Here is a 20,299-nt window from a genome sequence, read left to right on the forward strand (position 1 = left end):
CTACTACTAGAGAGGGCTTAAGAGTAAACTCCCCCCCCCCCAAGTGAGGTAGACACCCAGGCCTCTCCTTCCAGACCTAGCATCCGTGCTTCTTCGAACCATAATTAATAGCCAAGGCCAACCCTTTTGGCAAGTTTCTTTACCCCTCCCTCGCGGATGGTGGAGTTGTTGATTTCCCTGAGGCCAGAAACTTTCCCTGGACTTAGCCCGGGAGAGGCCAGCGCCGGCTGTTTTCCGCGATGCCAACATATCTTTTCTTTCTTTTCTCCGGCTCTCGGTTGTCCTCCCAGCCCCAGGCCAGTCGCCAGTCCACATAGTTTTGTTTCCTTTCCATCATGCAGAAAATTAATCCGCCAGGACGAGAAGCAGAGCTGAGCACGACGGCCTGTAATTAAGGGACGTGTGCCCCTCGGATTATCTCGTTAGTTTATCAAGAAAACATTTATTATAATTAATTCTCGGACGAGGTAATTATTATTGAGCGAGGACACAGCAACTGGTAGATGGGCTTCTTGAAGGAAAAAAAAAAAAAAAACTTGGGAGGGGGTGTGGAGGGGGAAGCGCCAGATTGCACGAATTGACCGTTATATATAAGGCTGCGCAGGCCGGCGCAGGCAGTGGAGCTGAACTTCGGGCGCCGGGGCTGCCGGGCTGCGGGGCTGTTGGGCAGGGACACAGGGACGCCAGACCGAGCCGCTCACATCAGAGGTCGGGTACCCGGGGACTCGCCGTGCTACCGCCGTCTGCTCCTAGGTATGAGTTTTCAGAGGCCACCTCGGCTGGATAGCGGTCACACTGAGGCTAGTGTCTTTGAAAGGGCGTTTCTTTCTCCACGTCTGCGCTGTGTATGAAGAAGCGAGGATGGCATCCTTACCAAGCTGGGAAAGTTAGATGGAAGGGCCCACAGCCCGGTCACCAAGCAGTGAGTGTGCATACCTAGGCTGGCTGTTGGGAAGTCCTGGTGGTTTTGTTTTTGTTTTTCTTCCCCTTCTCACCCCCCTTATATGCAGGAGGAAAAGTGAAAACAGTTTGACCTGGGATGTTTTAACAATTTTGGAGTTGCAAGAAGGATCTTGTTCTGGTTTTTGCTTTTGATGGTGGAACGTGCTACTTTATTGTGTGGTGTGTCAGGCGTTTCTAATTGGGTGTGAGGTAGACACTTGCCCATCTCAACATCTGATATGATTTTAGGTTTCTGTATAATTGCTCAGAACTTTCCAAGACACTAAGAGTATATTTAAAAAGAACTCCACTTTAGAGACTATTTAAATAAGCAATGACTATTTTTAAACAACGTTATTTTTTTTTATAAACTGCAAATAGCTGCATTTTTGAAAAGAGGTATACGGAACATAAAATCTTTGCAAGAGCAACTAAATTAATTTTAAGGATAAATACTCAAAACCTCCAAGAAGAGCATTTTAAAAATTACATGAAATCCAATCTCAGGGTGGGAAAACATGACTTGTGTTCTGAATTTAAATAAGGAAGAGGTCACAGTGGTCCCATTTGTGGGATTTTTGTCTTGATGTCCGAAGCAACATAAATATGAAAACCTAGAGTCCTTAAAATTTACTGAGACCCTCAGAAAAGTGAGAGAGAACTCTAAATCTTGTATCTGCCATTTTAAGGAAATCTCCCAGAGTGTCAAAGTTTCAAAGTAGAGATCATTGCAAGCTAAGTGCAATATTTTAGGAAAATAAAAGCCTGACTTGCAAACTGCCTGCCTATATTAACATACTTCCTGGAGGGAGATTCCCTAAGAAAGTAAATAACTTCTCTTTCTTTTTTTTCCTTCTTCCAAGCTCTTGTTCTTGCAACTGTAGTATATTTGAAAGGTAGAGAGACAAATCTATTAGTTCCAGAACTTTGGGTGTTGATCTACTTTCTTCAAAACTAACATGTGGAAAAGGCAGGTCGAGTTAACAGGAAACGGCTGCCACCTCTGAGAACCCAAAGGTCCAAAAAATGCGCCTTCCCCAGAATCTGCAGCCCCCTCCATCAAAATGAATGTGGAAGCAGCTTGCTCTACAAATGTGTGCCCTCCAGACTTGCAAATGTGGGGCCTGTCGTTTATCTGATTGGTGGGATTTTAACTTTACTTAAGAATTTTTGGCAAGCTCTGTGCCAGACTTTTTTTTTTTTTGAAGACTTTTTTGTTTTTGTTTTTGCAGTATGTTTAAATTAAATATTTGATGGCTGTCGCTTAAAAGTTAAATACTTGTTTGTTTAGCTTTAGTTCTTTGGATATATATAATCAAGGTTCTCCAAAACTCTAATAAATCTGTTACTTACCTCAAAATCTAATTATCCAGACTACTAATTAGGTGAAAATGATTACTGGAAATGACTTCAAATGTGGAATAATAGTGGTTGGGCAGTTTTCTCAAGTTTGTTGTTCAGCAAGTTGGTATTTTAGATGTTAAATGAATTGACATTTTTGGTTCGCAGCAGTTGAAAGTGGTAAAAAGCTAAGATAATTAAAATCTCTGCCGTGGAAAGGCAACAGTCTGGGGAGAGGTAGATTTCTTCAATTGTTTCTTTGTTTCTCACCACTGAGCTTTGTTATCAGCATTATTTATTTAACCAAAGAGTTCTTTGTCTCTGCAAATGGCCCCAATCAAGTTTTGTTTGAGACAATTAGCTAGTGGCAGCCAATGAGTCCTATGCAAATGTTGGGATAGGAATGCAGTGTGTGCATTTGAAGGCGTGGGGTTTTGTTCTTGGGGGCAGGCAGATTGTAATTGCTTTCTTCGTTTTTTTTTAAGTTTAGGGTGGGGGTGGGGAAGACAGGTTTATCTGGTCTCCCTCCAGCCCCCCTAGTTTCAGAGCAGCTGGGGTGTGTGTGTGGCGGGGGTGGGGGGCGTTGAAGCATCTGCAAGTCCTTTAAAAGCTTGTGCCTTGCCCAGCCCCGGCTCTTTCTAGCTAGTGACGCAACGTGGACGAAGCTGCTCCCTCCGAAGCAGTAAACCAGCCCCTCTGTTTCCTTTGCCCTTAGTTCCACCACTCCAAACCCATCCACCAAGGACCCTGAACCTGTCCACTCCAGGCGAATCGAGACCGTCCGGCTGGGTCCCCCCAATTTGGGCTGACTTTGCGCCTCCAAACAACCTTAGCATGATGTCTTATCTCAAGCAACCGCCTTACGCAGTCAATGGGCTGAGTCTGACCACTTCGGGTATGGACTTGCTGCACCCCTCCGTGGGCTACCCGGGTAAGTGAGCCCTGCGACTTTCTCGCCTGTCCCTTCCCGTCGCCTGCCCTTCGGGGTGTGATCCCCTGTTTCCCTGGAGCTCCGAGGTTGGAGGCTGGAGAGCCATTGGGCATCTATGGACCCAGGAGAGAAAAAGGGGCTGGGAAAAAGAGAGTCCAGGGTCTGCAGCAGCTGCAGAAAGTCACATTGCTCCATTCTTACTAGTGGTTTGGGGACACTCGTTGGGTTGGAGCATGGACGTTTACTGCCCTTGTCACTTGAGTGCACCCTTGCTTGTGTCTCCACGTCCTCCCCATTCTTCGCCAAATGTCCCTCTGGAAGTAGCAGTTTTTTGCCCCTCGCGCTGTCCTTTGCAGCTTTGCCCGACTCACCCTAGGCTTCTGGAACCTCCAGGCCCAGTGCCCTTAATCCCTAAGGCTTCCTTTCAGGTGTCAGGCATTTTGCTTTCCGTTTAGATCTCCCCACCCCCACCTCCCAATATTATGCTCCCATTTTAAAGATGCAGGAACAGAGGCCCTTGCTATGCTACAAGTGGTAGGAACAGGCCCCATATTCGCAGGGCTCCCACTCCTTGGCGAACCCTTAAATTTACTGAACAGCATTTTCTGTTGGTAGTGTGGCTTGGCGGTTGATTTTGCAGAATTGGGTGTGTTACTGGGGATTTTTGTTATTTGATTTATTTTGTTATCTATCAAAGCGACGCTCTGTCAGGCAAAGTGAGCTGCTGCTCTGGGAGAGGCAGTGTGTCCTGTCAGGCTCCGGAAGGGGTGGGAGATCCTTGGTAGGTACGCGGGAGGGGGTGGAAGGTGGGGGAGGAAGGTGGGGGAATCCGGCCGAGGCAAAGCCCTGTGACTGAGAAACTGCTCCCCCACCCTAAAGGGCCCTGGGCTTCTTGTCCTGCAGCCACCCCCCGGAAGCAGCGGCGAGAGAGGACCACATTCACCAGGGCACAACTAGATGTGCTGGAAGCTCTGTTTGCCAAGACCCGATACCCAGACATCTTCATGCGTGAGGAGGTGGCACTGAAAATCAACTTGCCTGAGTCCAGGGTGCAGGTAGGGCTGGCATAGACAGGCCATTTTTCCTGACCCTACCCACTCCACAAAGCTTAGTATATAGAAAACCCAACAGAGCCTCAGGTCTTTGCCCCAATCAAAGGAAAGCTTGAAATTTTAAGCATTCAGGAACCAGAAAGTCATTCTTTTGCTTCCCTGGCCCTACTTAATCCTATAAACCAGGGTCTTCTGGCCCAGGTTCCAAAGAGTATAGCTACTGAGCTAAAGAAAGAAAGTCCTAGAACCCTCCTGAGTCTCTGGTTGCAGAGAGGGAGCCTTGGGCAGATTTCAAGGGTAGTCATGTGGTCTTTTGACCCTTGTATGGAAATCATATTTGACTTCTGTGTGTGTGTAGGGGTGGAGCTTAGCTCCTGGGTATTCCAAACATCATCATCATCATCATCATCATCATTAATTTAGTGTTTTTCAGACAGTGTTTCCCTGTAGCACCAGCTGGCCTGGAACTTACTATGCAGACCAAGCAGGCCTCCAGCCCACAGATATCCACCTGCCTCTGTCCCCCAAATGCTGACATTTAAAAAGGTCTGTACCACCATGCTGGGCTCCAGATTTTTCTTTTGAACTGGTAAAGAAATATAGCAAATGACCTGCTTAAGGTCCTGCCAAATTTGGTGATAGAGTCAGAAAGAGTTGGTGCCTTTACCAAATAAGTTAACACAATAAAAGTTTGGTTTTTTTTGTTTTGTTTTGTTTTGTTTTGTTTTTTACTTCTTGGGGATGGAACACCATTTAAGTTCTTGATCATTTAACAGACAAGTTTACCTTCATAATAGCTCTGTTACCTCCTTTCTTTGCTTGAGTCTTCCATAACTTGACCCTAAAAGGGAATCACCAGCTTGACTGGAAAGCAAGCCCCATATGGAGCTCTCAGGAAAGAGGCTTGACACTTCAACCACATACACACTTTGCACTCTCCTTCAGGTAGGACATGTTTGTGAAAGTGCCAGATGTCAGTGTGAACTACAAAGCAGAATGCAGGCTTTTTAATAGTGGATTGGAAAAAGTTTTAGCACTTCTAAGTCTTGACCAAAGTCCTCATTGGAAACAAGCAAACTAGTTCTGAAAGGTGGAGGCCTTGAGCCTGGCTTTGGGAATAGCACTTTTGCCACATTTTCAACACCCATATGGAGAGCTCTTTTAAGAGGGTGACTAAGGACTGATAGCCAATAAAAATGCCAGTAGTTTTTCATAAACTCCCTTCACACACCAAACACAGCTCCTTCACACACCAAACACAGCTCCTTCATTGAAGACATACACAAGGGTTGTAAGGAGAATTTTCAGAATTGCAGGCAGATTTTTAAGTGGACAAACCAATGAACATAGTGTAGAGAAGAGAATCTATGCAGTGAGTGAATCTGAAGGCACAGACTTGAGTCTCAAAGACTGGTATTAAGGTCTATCTTTGAGCTCAAAACAAGCTATACAAATCATTCCATTCACCACAAACCAACTTTCAGCAGACACTGGCTTGGGTCTTTTTTCTCCACAGGATTATGTCTTCTTGGAGATGTCTTTTGTGTGTCTAGGAGAGACAAAATGTTAGGTCACGGAACCAGCTTCCACATTAGCAATTGCTTCCTGGACAGGGGAATGTAAACTGCATTCAGTCAGAGATAAAAGATGCAGATACAGTCTATTCTATTGTGATATCATCCCCAAATAGAACTGGGTCTATATATGTGTTTAGAAGGGATGAAATGGGAAAGCATGACAATCTAATCTTATAATTAGATTGAGTACCTTAAATTTTCTTGTTGTAAACTAGGAATTAGATGAAATTTCCTGACTTTCGCACAATTCGAGAAGTTTGAGAGTGCAAAGAAAATTGTCTCCTTAGCTCATCTGGGTGTGCTGGACAGATTTACAATCTGGGACCACTTTTGTACTTAGGGAGTTATTAAATCCATATTAAAGAAGTTTCTTTCCCTTTTAAGGTATGGTTTAAGAATCGAAGAGCTAAGTGCCGCCAACAACAGCAGCAGCAACAGAATGGAGGTCAAAACAAAGTAAGACCTGCCAAAAAGAAGACCTCTCCAGCCCGGGAAGTGAGTTCAGAGAGTGGAACAAGTGGCCAGTTCACTCCCCCCTCTAGCACCTCAGTCCCGACCATTGCCAGCAGCAGTGCTCCAGTGTCTATCTGGAGCCCAGCTTCCATCTCCCCACTGTCAGACCCCTTGTCCACCTCCTCCTCCTGCATGCAGAGGTCTTATCCCATGACCTATACTCAGGCTTCAGGTTATAGTCAAGGATATGCTGGCTCAACTTCCTACTTTGGGGGCATGGACTGTGGATCTTATTTGACCCCTATGCATCACCAGCTTCCTGGACCAGGGGCCGCTCTCAGTCCCATGGGTACCAATGCAGTTACCAGCCATCTCAATCAGTCCCCAGCTTCTCTTTCCACCCAGGGATATGGAGCTTCAAGCTTGGGTTTTAACTCAACCACTGATTGCTTGGATTATAAGGACCAAACTGCCTCCTGGAAGCTTAACTTCAATGCTGACTGCTTGGATTATAAAGATCAGACATCCTCATGGAAATTCCAGGTTTTGTGAAGACCTGTAGAACCTCTTTTGTGGGTGATTTTTAAATATGCTGGGCTGGACATTCCAGTTTTAGCCAGGCATTGGTTAAAAGAGTTAGATGGGATGATGCTCAGACTCCTCTGATCACAGCTCCGAGAGGCATAGAAGGAAAAATGAAGGGCCTTAGAGGGGCCTATCAACCAGCACCTGAAATGGACAAAACAATCTACTTAAGATTCTGTCATAGTTTTAGATCATTGGTTTTTCTGATTTGCAAAGTGATTGATAAAATATATTCTAGCCATGTGCAACCAAACTCTATTCAAAATAAAAATCAAACAAAACTAAGTCATGAGGGAGGGGAGGAAGGTCATAGCCCTCAAAAGCAGAGGTGATCCAATGTTCTAGCCAATCCTTGGTTGAATCTTAGGAATGAACAGTGTCTCAAGCTCATTCACGTTTCATGACCAACTGGTAGTTGGCACTGAAAAACTTTTCAGGGCTGTGTGAATTGTGCGGCTGATTGTCCTAGATGCACTACTTTATTTAAAAAAAAAATGTTCATAAGGAGTCAATATGTAGTTTAAGAGACAATCAGTGTGTGTCTTACATAAATGGTACATCTGTGGTTTTTAATCTGTGCTAGACTTCAAAACTGTGATCTCCTGTTATTGTATGCAACCTTGAACTCCACCTCTGCAGGGGTTCTTATGTGATTAAATAGGTTATAATTACAAGCAAAATTCAGAGCAACTGAATATTGATCTAGAAAGATTACCTTTGGCTGGAGGTGAGCTGCACTGAAACTTAACGGCAAGATGTCTCCGGACAAGGAGAGAGAAGAGGCAAAAAGGACCTAATTCACCTGTAATTTACTGTTGGTAAGCCTGCAGTAAAGAGACATTGGTCAATTGCTCTGACCCTGATGGATTTTAAACTGAGATCTTTGTCGTTTATGCTTGCAGATGTTAACTGGAAGTTATATATGCATAAACCTTCTCCGATTTGGCAGATATGTATAATTATATTAAAATGGTTCTAGCACAATGTTGGGTCTAGTTTAATTTTACACTACTATTTATGAATGAAAAGTCTATGTTCAGCCTCACCTTCCCCAAAAGGTTTTTAGTTGGGCAGAGAGGAAACTAGGAATTTTACTCCTTTTGCCTTTACTTTTTCCTTTTGCTAAGATGTGAATGAACTAGACATGAATGACAGTGGTTTGTAAACTTGGGTGACTTCCATCAGGATGCTCCAAAATTGAAGTTACACCTCCTACTTAGTTATTAGCCTCTTCTTTCCTTCCCTGCTACAAGCTTGAATTATTTCTTAGGCACTTTATTAGTATTTTTTTTTTTTTTTTTAGATAGACCAATTTTTTAAGAGGGCAGGGAAAAAATGGAGTGTCTCAGAAAATAAAAATGGCAAGAATTTGTCTCTATTCTCTTAGGGGATTTTTAACTTAAAAAAAAAAAGGCTGAGGTAAACATGAGAGGGAGTGTAATCAGAATCTGAAAGCAATTCAGGCAGAAATGATTTCTGAACAAAAGAGTTTCAGAAAACTTTAAAAACCTATAATTTCAGTAGCTGAACATAAGGCATCCTGGTCAGTATTTTTTTAAGTGCTGAGGTTAAAAAACTCGGGGTTCCTTTTCAGTTGTACCAGTCACCAGAAAAGAAAAAAATGGTCAATGATCATGGTGCTCCTCGGGTAAAAGCAATATTTAATTTCACCTTAAACTACTTATGTTCTTAAATTTGACCAAAATTCACTGACTTTTGATTGTAACTCTTTAAATGAAGGTTAGCAGTTGCAACCATTTTGCTTTCTGGCTCCTTCATTTTCCATCCCTGGCTGTGCTCTTGAACCCCATTTAATCTTCTAATAAGTAAAACTGTTTTACTGCTTAAAGGAAACTCAATAGTTTACAACCGACTGCAAAGCCCGGTGGCAGATCATGGGGCCTGGAGATAAGATTCATCCTACCCTACTGTAGTTTTCCCTGAGACAACCTTGGAGAGTCTTTAAGGTTTTCCCAGATCTACACTTTTAATTTCCATTTTTTTTTTTCGATCAACAGTAAGTAAAGGAGATCCAAAATAAACCATTTCTCATCCTGCCTTCGGTTTTCAGGATACCTTATTAGAGAATGAAAACCCGTGTAAAAAACAGAATGACTGGCAATTAACAAATAACTCGGTTTCTCCTGCATCTGAAAATGAGATGAGAGGTCTCGTGAGCATTCTCTAATTTTTCCAACACCTTTTCGAAACTTCGTTTAACCGAGACCACTCAGCTAATCGCTTTAAATGGACGGCGGGAAAGCAGAAATGAATTCTCCCGACCAAATGCAAAGGGAGGGGGCCGGAAGCAAGCATTGGCTTAAAGACATCCAGAGTGCTGCCCGCCACTCCTAGTCTGCTCCGGATTTAATGACGTTAATAAACCCCTTAATGGTGAGACTTGGTACTAAAGTGACTAGTCCTCCAAATGGGTCAGGGAGCCGCTTCAACCACATCTCGGCAATTAACCGGAAGCGAGTCCGCAAAATCTTTCGTTTAGGAGGGCAGAGGCGAAGGGGTGGGGACTGGCTTTACAAAGGTCTGTGGCCCCAAACCTTTATCTTTCCCACCAAGATTCCTGGCTCTTTGCATTTCACCTAGGGAGTGTTTCTTCCTTCGTAGATAAGAAGAGAAATTCAATCAAGCCAGTTAAGTTCCGGTTTTCGAAACCTCCAGGTTTTAGGCTCACCAGCACGCGCAGCTCCCTGTAATCTCACCTTTTCTGTGGGTGTGCCCACCCTAGCCCCACACAAAGACAACCGGAGCCGGAGGCCAGGGTGCCAGGCTTTGGTCCAGGCGGTCCACTGAGGGAGGCGGGGACCCTTTTTAAAGGGCTACCTTTTCCTAACCTTTTGGCCAACTGTAGTGTTGTAGGGAAAGTATCGCATCTCTGCCCCTGGGAAGTCAGTGGGGGTCGGAGCTGGGGTGGAGGCCGCAGGGGCCCTGCAGGCCAAGGCTGCACACTGGGCTGCAGTCAGCCCTGCGGGCCGAAGGCCGGGGTAGGGGGCTCTGGCCTGGTGGCCCTCTTCTTTTCCTGTGCGGCCCACGAGAGGCCCAGGCCCTCCCTCAAGACGTCGTCCTCCGCTTCAGCCCAGTTCCTAGACCCGGAGCACGCGGGGCTGAGCTCCGCAGCGGCCAGACCCTGGCCTCCAGGGCGCCCCGGGGCCGAGGCCGCGCGGCCAGGCCCACAGGGAGCGACCTCGCCCCGCCACACCCGCTGCCGCGAGTCCGGCCTTCAGGGTCGCAGCCCACAGGGGGGTCGAGTCGCTGGGACACCTCAGCCCCGACAGAGTTCAGGGGTCAAGTTACTTTGTAGGGTCGGAAGGAGAGTGCCCCGTGGGCGAAGGACCTAACGCCAAGACCCAAGCAGAGCCCAGCGAGCGGCTTCCACCCGGCCAGCCCTGCGAAAACGAGTCCGGAGGGGGCCGGAGGCCGCCGGCTTTGTCGGGTTCCGGGAAGCATGCTCCGCAGACGGTTCCGGAGGGGACGGTTCCTCCGGACAACCAAGGGGGAAGTCCGTCACTCCCACCACCAGGCTCCTGCGGCGCCCGCGGCCTCCCTTGTCAGGCACAAACGAGGCCAGGCTGGGCTTGTCCTTGGGGACTCTCCCAAGGACACCCAGGTGCTTAGGTAGTGGGTCTTGGGGATTCGGCCTTCTGCTGCTGGGAGCCCCAATAACAGAGCAGGGAAGCTTGAGATGTTCGCACTTAGCCTCAATTCACCCTCTTACTCCCACTCCTCTGTGTTTCGTTTCACTGCAAGCATACGCTGTTTTTCTCTTTGGACCCAGCGGGCGCTGCAGCCCTGAGGGCCAGAAGTAGGTTTTGGAATAGGAAGCGGCCCCGTCTGCGTCCCGGGAAGCTCCAGGTTGCCAAGGCAGCGGGTTCTGGTTACCTGCAGTGCAGAGGCCTCACACAAGTGCGGGTCTCCAACGTAACCAGAAGCGGCCAGCCCCGGTACACCCACATGTTCGAATCCGTATCTCACGCCTGGTGAGAAGTTCGCTGTTGTTATGGGGTAAAGCTGAAACCCCAAACCAAGCTTGCCAGGGTTAGGTGGTGCTGATTGCATACAGAGATGTGTTTTCGGTCATGAAAAAGAGGTGCACAAAAAACATGGGCAGACAACCGATGCATCCCAGGCAAATAGAAGCAGATGTCGTAGAAAACAATGTGAAGATGCTGCGTGTATTGGGCATGACCTGGCCTGGATTCTTGACTTCCCTGGAAACTTTCAGGAAGGACCTTTGTTCCTTTTCTGCCACTAAGGGGTTCAAGCTTCCATCACGGCATCTGCATACTCAGATCTGTGGCGGGTGCTTAGGGCACCTGTTTTTCCCTCCTAAACCTCCAGCACCCTGTCAGTTCTGAGAAACCTTATTCTTCCAGAAGCCTCATTTCCGCCTTTGGGTTAGTGGGATATAAAAGACCGAAGACTCTCGAGTCTTCTGTGCAACGGGGAGAGCAAAATCCCCAACAAGAACTACCCCATATTTTTGGGATTGGCCCTGCAACTGCACAGATTATAGGATTTGTCTCGGACAGAATTAACATTACATGTGAAACGGTGACGCACCAGTGTATCGGGACACGTTGCTGGGATTGCTTGGAGCATCTCTTCCCAACTGCCTGCTAATAGGAATACCAGACTTTGAATAGCGTTCTTTAAAATTGTTTTTCACTCGATTCAAGCAAAACGTACACATTCTTTGGAAAAGGTAGTTTTTCTGATGGAAGGAAGTGGAACCAGAAGCTTCTGTATGTAGAAGTGGCTGCAGAGGAGGAGGAGGCAGGCATGCATTTGAAAGGCCCGCTACTATGCAACAGTCTCACTATGGAGGGAGCCCTCTCCCCCAACCCCCATGCTAAAGAGAATCAGCCAGACTTCCTCTCCTTGAAGCAGTGTGTTTTATGTTTAAAAACCAACCTGCTGTTGACTGCAAACAACAATAAGCAAATTCAAATAAAGGAGCCTCACCAGGTCCAACCCATTAGGCAAAGATAGCTGTAGGTGCCAGAGCAGTCGGGCTATCAGCAGGGGCGGCAGCTTCAAAATTTGTTTTTCTCCTACAGGGAAAGTCAAGCAGCATAGGTCTATGACTTATTTTCATTCCTTAACCTCCTTCAATTCTTAGTGGAAACATGGTATTTTGAAGCAAACAAACCAAATGAAAATCGAATATAGTAAACTAATGGCAAATTGCTAAATGTAAAATGGTAAAATAATGGTAAATTGCTAAAGTTTGAATGGGTGTATACTTGAGCTCTGAGGGGAAGACAAGATGTTCATGATTCCGATGGAATCTTTCGCCACCTGCCCCTCTAGTGCCTGTGCCTTAACTTGCCTGTTTTCAGGATGGAAAACAGGCTGTCTGATTAAGGATTCCTTGGTCTGTTGACCACCAGGAGCCATTTCCAGCCCATAGGCTTCTTTAAAATTAAGGTGCCCATTTCTAACAGCCATTTCATTGATAGTTGCTTTTTCACCCTTTTTGAACTTTCATGAAGGAACAAGCAAACCCCCTTTGGGAGCCACAGGAGCAGCAGCCAGTGGGTACTGGCCTTGGTTCCTACATCCTGAGGACGAGACTGGAAGGTAGGTCCTTAGAGTGGTCTTGGGTCCAGTGAATGTTCTCCTTTAGGCTCTGTCCCAGTCTCACAACTATAATCTCAACAAACCTTAGGCCAGGTTGCAACCAAAAGACCACTCATCCAAACCATGAATTGCTAAAATGTTTCTAGAACCAAGAGTCATATTTTAGGATCATGGCCCATTAATAAAAATCTCCTTAACATTCAAATGGCTGTGAAATGTGTTGACAGTGGATTAGTAGGGCCTAATGGACGTTATGTGATAACATGAACTCTGAGTAGTAAGGTTGTGGAATGGGTGTCTGACCACAGTTACCCCATTATCAGCTTATAGCCAAACCACTTTTTAGCTGTGATGCTCTTAAGAAAAGGCATTCTTCTCAGCAAAGCCTGAGACTTCTGTTCTTCATTTAACCTCTTTAACAACCTCAGAATTCTGGAATGGGGAAGTGAAAAACTTGCCTGTGGGTGTAAGGTCACCTTCAGGTGTAAGGGGGCAGCTTACGGGCCACTGTCCCTGCCTTCCCTGGTTTTAATGAAGCTATGCCCTGAAGGTGTGGCTCTGGAAGTTCAAGACCCTTGCTGGGGATGTCCCACTAGCCTCCAGCGCCCTCTGGCCTCAGGCTAGTTTGGGGCTAGCTCGGAGGGCAATCCCTTGTGACTGCTTGCTTTGCCACTGTCAGCCGCGACCACCGGGAAAATTCAAGGAGTTCTGCCACCGCCTTTGAGCACCACCAACAGCGCTTCAGACCCCCCTCGTCGTGGCCTCGGTGCCACCAACGAGCGGGCTCTGAGCGGGTTCCGGGGCTGCCCTGGAATATTGGCAAAAACACTGTGTTCTCTTTCTCCACTCCCATCTTTCACTCAACAAGCAAGCGACGTGAAAAGACACAGAAAGCCAGGTCTTCTTTGGCTGCAAAGTCCATAGTTGCATCTCCTTTGGGGAGCCCCCTTCCCGCGCGCGGCGCCTGGAATAACGCTGCTGTCATTTGGAGAGTCTGGAGACTACCCCGGGAGGCACAGAGCTCCTCAAAAGGCTGAGGAGGCAGCTCTCTGGCCTGCTGCATGGGCTACGGGGATCACGACCCTCCCATCCTACCCTCCAACTGGCACCACGCCCGGAAACCGGCCTCGAACCTATGGAGACCAGAGCCCTGCCGGTAGCCGCACGTGGCCGGGTCCCCTGCAGAGAGGCGGCCAGTGAGCGCCAGGCGGGGGCGGAGCTCGGGCCTCAGAGCACGAGAGCTGCCGCCCTCCGGGGGAGGCCCGAGGAAACACCGGAACCGGGAAGATCCTAGCGCCGTGGCACCGGGGTGTACCGGATGCAGCGGGCCCCCTCGGCCAGAGCACGTGGGCGCCCTGCCCTCTGCACACCACCGCACAGCTCCAAGCCTGCGGGCTGCGAAGTCCAAGCTTCCTCCCTCCAGCTCCCTGCTGTGGTGAAAAGCCCTGAGATGGGTCTGGCTTCAGGGCTTTGGGCTTGGCATGGGCCTGCATTCCGGAACCGGAACCTAGTGTGCCAGGGCCGGGGAACTCAGTCCGTGCTGTCCCTTGTCCTTGCGGAAGTGCTCCCAGCCGAGCCCCCAGGGCATAGAGCGGCTGACAGCGGCTTCCGTTTCCAATTCGAAGCCTCACCAGCTGGTACATGGAGCAGCCCGGTACCCAGTGCCAGAGCCCATTTAGACGGCTGGTTTAACGGATTGGCCTAAAACAAGTTTCCATTTAGTATTTTGAACATCAACAGGTTACTAATTCAAGTATGGTTAATCACCTTAATTTTGATCCAGAGTTCCAATCAAACTTATTGCTTAGCATTAGGAAAATTTTAATAAGGCAGATATTTGGACAAGAGTGTGTGTGTGTGTGTGTGTGTGTGTGTGTGTTTAAATAAATATTTTTAAGTTGAAGTCTAATGAAATTTTGTAATTTTGGAAAGAGGAATATATACATTAATTTTAAAAATTGTTAGTTTGTAATTGAAATGAGTCATTCAGAATCTCTTCTGGCTTGTTAAATTGATTCTGGCTTAAACTCCAGCCTAAGTTGACCACTTGACATTTTATAAGGTTCCCAAGCATTGGTCTATTGGTTAATTATCTTTTCTTTTTTTTTTTTTTTAAAGTCATAGATTGTATTTAGTTTTAGAACTGTTTATTGGCTAGGGTCCTCTGATTCAGAGGTAGAGAAGTGGGGAATTTGGCATGACCAGGCATTCACCATTTTCAACAACATAATTTGAGTTGATTAAATCACTAACGGATTTCTGGTCATTTATATGGGCACATTGCCTTGTTGCCCTCTTTTCCGTCACATGTACAGAAAAGACTGTTGAGCAGTAATATAGACTTTTATGAAAGATATCCAAGGGGCTCCTGAGATGGCTCAGTAGTTCAATTCCCTGAACTCACAGGATGGAAAGAGAGAAACAACTCTGGAATGTTGTCCTCTGACCTGCACATGTGTGCCATGGCACTTGTTGGCTACACGCATGCAAAAATAAAACATATGTAAAAAAATTTTTTTGAAAAAGACATTGATTTGATCCCTTTTCAGAAATTCTTAACCTGTGGTTCAGGCTCCTTTGGGAATAGCTGCCCATAGGTAAGTTTCCTAGAATGAGCCAATTCCTTCAGCCAATTATATGGAACATTGGTTTTGTTCATGTATGCAGTGTAGTTTTTCCTGAGTAGGTTTACAGCCTGTGTCAAGTTTACCTAAGGATCTGAAACCTCCTTGAATTAAGAGCCGCTCCCTTTATGCTACACATATGATGTTAATGAGCCATGAACTTGGAGATAAAGGCTTGTTTCTCAGAATCAACTGGACAAGATAACAGCCCTGTAAAATGTAAACTACCTTTAACTTCTTTAAAAAAAATTTTTTTGTCAGGGTATGGAGGTGCTCTGCTTTAATCCCAGCACCTGGGAGGCAGAGGCAGGATAATCTCTGTGAGTTCAAGGCCAGCCTGGTCTACATAGTGAGTTTCAGGCCAGCTGGGGCTACAGGGAGACCTTGTCTCAAAAAGACAAAAAAAAAGAAATTTTTTTTTTTTCTTTTTATATATAATGGAACGCAAACTTCTTGTATTTCTAAGTCCTCTCCAGGTAGGGCCTGACTTGAATGGTTTTCTATTTGTTTCTATAAAATAAATTCAAAATTAATAAAAGGACTAAATAAGAGTGAATCTTGGTAGTGTTTGCAAATGAAATGTAAAGTAGAAAATTCAGGGCTGGGATAAAGCTCAGTGGTAGAGCACTCCCTAATACCTGCAAGGCTCTGTGTACAGCCTCCCCCAATACACTTATACACACACACACACACACACACACACACACACATGATAAAAGTTGAAATTTTAAACAAGTATTTTCATTTAGACCATAAAATCCACTTAAACAAAACAACAAAATAATTATTTGGCTCTAATGAAAAATTTAGGAAAATTAAGTCAAATTGATGTGTTATTTTTCTCTACTTTTCTCTCCTTTAAACTACCAACCACACCTCAATTCCTCAATGTTTCTATTGAAAGAGTTTTCTTTTGTTTATTTAGTTTTGGTTTTTTGAGACAGTATCTTTTTATGTAACCCTGGCTGGCTGCAATTTGTGGTGTAGATCAGGCTGGTCTGGGACATGAAGTGGTCTTCCTGCCCCTGCTTCCCAAATGCTGGGATTGCAGGTATGTATCACCAGGCCTGGCTGTATTGGAAACTTTTTAAAAATTTCCCTTAAAGGTGGAGAAAACAATAGAAATAGAAGATGAGTCAGAAGGAGGGTCTGGCTGCACCGTCCAAAGGAGAGAGAGTCAGGATCAATGGTTTAATCACCTGTAGGGGACAAGGGCGTAATTAAACACACACAGGCCAGTGATTCTTAATACACAGACCTTGTCCATTTTTCCCAACCCTAACTCTCCAGCTTACTTCCAGCCTTGTCGGAGGGGATATCTTCCATTAGTGCAAGGGGAAGTATAATCTGTGGGTTTATTTAGCATTTGATCCTTTTGCAGAGGTTTCCATTTAGAGTCACCATTGCAGTCAAGATTTGGATCTGGTCCTAAAATAGTCTGAACTGGGTGACCTCAGGCAAGTAGACGAAAGATACTAGCAATTTATTTCATATCAGCTCCCAAGCCATCATCCGATGATAACAACCATTGGACACTGTTAATCTCTGCTTGACTCAAACTGGTGACCGCAAGGTGAAAGGCAAGGGCGTTATCTCTGAGCGATTCATGTGGCCTTCCACAGATTGCCAGTTGGGCTGCCACAATTGAAGCCTCTTCTTCAGTGGTTACTTTAAAAATTTCATATCCAAAGTCTTTGGTCTTTGTTGGACTGGAAGGTAGGAGGGTTTTATCAAGGAAAATGCCCAAGGGCCTAGATGTGGGAGTTTAGAATCCAATACGAATTAAAAAGGCTGGGAAGGTGACTGAATGTTTTCTACCCAATAAACTGTCAACAACATCCCTATGATTAGAAAAAGCCCCTGGAAATGGAACTACTGACAGTTGTTAGCTGCCATGTGGTTGCTGGGAACTGCACTCCAGTCTTCTACAAGGGCAGTCAATGCTCTTAACCTCTGAGCCATCTCTCCAGCTCCTTAAAGTCATGATCCCCCTGCCTCAGGCTCCCCAGTACTGGGATTATAGGCATGGACCACCACGCCCAACTAGTCTTCTCTTTTCAATAAAATGTCAGGTACTTCCTATCTTAAAAAGTGGTTGAATGTAATGAGTTTTGAGATTCCTTCCAGGTTGCAAAGATTCATTTACACTTCTGTTCTTTCTCTTGGCTTTTGTTTGACTCGTGAGCTGTTTTCTGTCTTAAACATATTCCAGGAGGAGCAAATCACCAAATCTCCCTCTGACCTTATGATGTAAAAAGCAAAGTCCTAGAATTGGTTTTGTTGCTTTGAGAATGGCTTAATATTTGCAGTCTGTAGGGTCATTACAGATCACTGTAGACTAGATGCTCAGCACCAAACACAAGGAAAAAGGGGGAGGGCGGGGCAGCAGTAGAAAATAAAGTAAAAGAGCATCCAAGTCAATAAAGGATGTCCTATGTGGTGGTGCCCCAAGGGAAACAAAACCAAGTAGCCTGTGGAAAGCCAAGACTACTGTGCTTTCCAGTCGAGCAAAGTGAACAGCGTTAGCTTTGTATCCTAGGATACTCAGCTCTAGTCTGAAGTCCTAGAAATCTATATTTACTGCTTTGTGGGATTATTCTGCCTCTGCTGTCCCAATATCCATCCTCATTAAATGGTTATTTGGTTTTACTAGATTTCTCTAGTGTCGACTGGCAGATTTAAAAAGAATTGAAGAGGTTTCAAATTATTGCAGGTATTCTAATAATATATTTAAACTTAAAATTTTATCTATCTATATCTATCTATCTATCTATCTATCTGTCATCTATTTATTGGGGGGCATATGCCATAGCATATATATGGAGGTGAGAAGACAGCTTGTGAGAGTTAGTTCTCTTTTTCTATACCATTTAGGTCCTGGGGGATTGAATTTAGGTCATTAGGCTTGGTGACCAGCACTTTTACCTGCTAAGCCATTTTGTCGGCCCCCAATAACACATTTTTTTAAAGGTCTGTGTGTTGGAGGTGGGTTATTCATGGTTAAAGTAAAAACAAATTATTTTAGGTATTTTTAGCAGTAAGCTCCCTTGGAAAGGATCAAAGAACATCATGGCATATGCAGAATTGCAATATCCAGCAAACAATGCCAGAGACAATGCTACATCTTTTTCATAATGTCATTCCTTCATCCTTTGTTTGCTGCTCTATCTTTTTAATTAACTGATATTTATAATCCCTATTCCATTGTTTGGAATCTTCTCTCCAAAATGATACACTAAATAAATACAAACTATAATTACTAATGGGGAAACAGTAACCACAGGATGGGCACATTGTATACAACCGATAGAGGGACACTCATGCTAAAAGATAAAGTGGTGCATCTTATAACACTAAATAATCCTGTAGTGATGGTGAGGAGGTAGCACTTGAAATAAACGTTGAAGTGTTGCTGCTGTTTAAGGTTGGTATTGGCTCCCATATCTTGCTGATCCAAGCTTCAAACAGCATAAAGAGAATCACAGCATTTGCCTGAGTGGATAAGAGGTAAGACACCATAGCTAGACTGTTTGGAAGGGACTTTCACTTCAAGCTCTCTTGATAGTGTATCTGTTTGCCGTATGGAAGATGGTCTGTGTAGAGCCCAGAACAGAGGAAGTGGGAAGTCAAGCCTCTGTTCTCTTGGCCCAGTGCTGAAAACTTCACCCTGATGATGGTAGGGATGATGGAATAGTGATAGAAATAGTACTACTCTCCTTGATGAAATTATTTTCATAAATCTTAAGCTCATGGGAATTAGACTAAGTGATTTTCTCTGTCTTTCGAGATCTATCCAAACTGAAAAATTTACTACTTTCAGAGGTGATATTTCATTTCGGGTCTCCTTTTCATTTATGTGTTTCACTGATCACTTAGATAGATTTGGGATGAAGGGAAGTCTGTGTTTTCCCTTGAACATGTATAATAAGAGCTCATCCTGCTGATTTTGCCCCAAGATTTTGAATTTCTCCTGAGTTTTGATTAATTTTCTACAACTTCATATACAAATTGGAATTCTTTTTTAGATCTAAATCTCTAGCTCTCTTAATATTGTAGAAACCTTTATTTAACATTATTTAATAATGAGCTCTACAAACTGGGAGTGGTAGCACATACCTGTAATTCTAACATTTGGGGACTTGACAGAAATTTGAGGCTAGCCTGGGCTAAAGACTGAGACCCTGTCTCAAAAAAAAACAACCCCCCCCAAACAAAATAAAACAACAAAAATCCCAAACAAACAAGTAAACAAAAACCTTCACAAATGTGATGGTTAATATTGATTGTTGGGACTGGAGAGATGGCTCAGTGGTTAAGAGCGCTGGCTGCTCTTGCAAAGGACCTGGGTTTGATTCCCAGAACCCACATGACAGCTGTCCATAACTCCAGTTCCAGGGGAATCTGATGTCTTCTTCTGACCTTCAAAGGCACTGTACATCACAGGTTCGCTTATATACATGCAGGCAGTATACTTGTACACATAAAATAATAAATAAAATATTTTTTAAAATGTTGATTGTCAGCTTGACCAGATCTAGACTCACTGAGGAGAGAAATCTCCAGCCACACCTGTGAAAGATTGTCTAGATTAAGTTAGCCTCTGGGCATGCCTGTGAGTGCTTATTTAGACTAGCTTAAGTTGAGCTGGGAAGATTCAGCTTAATGGTGGATGGCACCATTCCATGGGCTGAGGTCCTGAACTGAAGGACAAGGAGAATGTCAGCTGAGCCAAGCTTTTATCATTTTCTGCTTCTTGCCTGCAGATACCATGTGAGCAGCCAGTTCAAGCACCTGCTGCCTTCCTTCCCTGCCATGAAGGACATACCCATCAACTATAGCCAAAGTAAACCCTCTTTTTCCTTAAATTGTTTTTGTTGGGTATTTTATCACAGCAACAAGAAAAATCACTAATACAATAAGGAAAATACAACTTCCAGATGTGTTAGAAAATATAAAATTGGGGCTGGAGAGATGGCTCAGGAGTTAAGAACACTGGTTGTTCTTGCAGAAGACTCAGGTTCAAATCCCAGCACCCACATGGCAGCTAACAACTGTCCATAACTCCAGTCCCAGGGGATCTGACAGCCTCTTCTGACCTCCGTTGGGCATTGCACAACACGGGTGCATTTACCTACATGCAGGCAATACACGCATACACATAAAATAAAAATAATAATTAAAAATTTTTAAAAAGTCTGA

The 20,299-nt window shown here is 44.9% G+C and overlaps 1 protein-coding gene across 2 annotated transcripts in view; it reads left to right on the forward strand.

The window, feature by feature from the left end:
* Positions 1–8,638, forward strand: part of Otx2 (orthodenticle homeobox 2) — a 10,741-nt gene extending 2,103 nt beyond the window's left edge. Inside the window, exons 3-5 of one of the 2 annotated variants that reach the window (XM_008839528.2) lie at positions 2,999–3,214; positions 4,118–4,269; positions 6,228–8,638. In XM_008839528.2, the coding sequence (XP_008837750.1) occupies positions 3,118–3,214; positions 4,118–4,269; positions 6,228–6,848 (870 nt within the window). In that variant the 5' untranslated portion in view covers positions 2,999–3,117 and the 3' untranslated portion in view covers positions 6,849–8,638. Of the gene's footprint in view, positions 1–2,998; positions 3,215–4,093; positions 4,270–6,227 lie in introns of both variants that reach the window. The other variant, XM_029566677.1, reaches the window with a different exon arrangement.
* The last annotated feature ends 11,661 nt before the right edge of the window (positions 8,639–20,299 follow it).

This window comes from Nannospalax galili, unplaced genomic scaffold (genome assembly GCF_000622305.1).
Source record: "Nannospalax galili isolate Female #2095 unplaced genomic scaffold, S.galili_v1.0 scaffold336, whole genome shotgun sequence".
Taxonomy (NCBI): Eukaryota; Metazoa; Chordata; class Mammalia; order Rodentia; family Spalacidae; genus Nannospalax; species Nannospalax galili.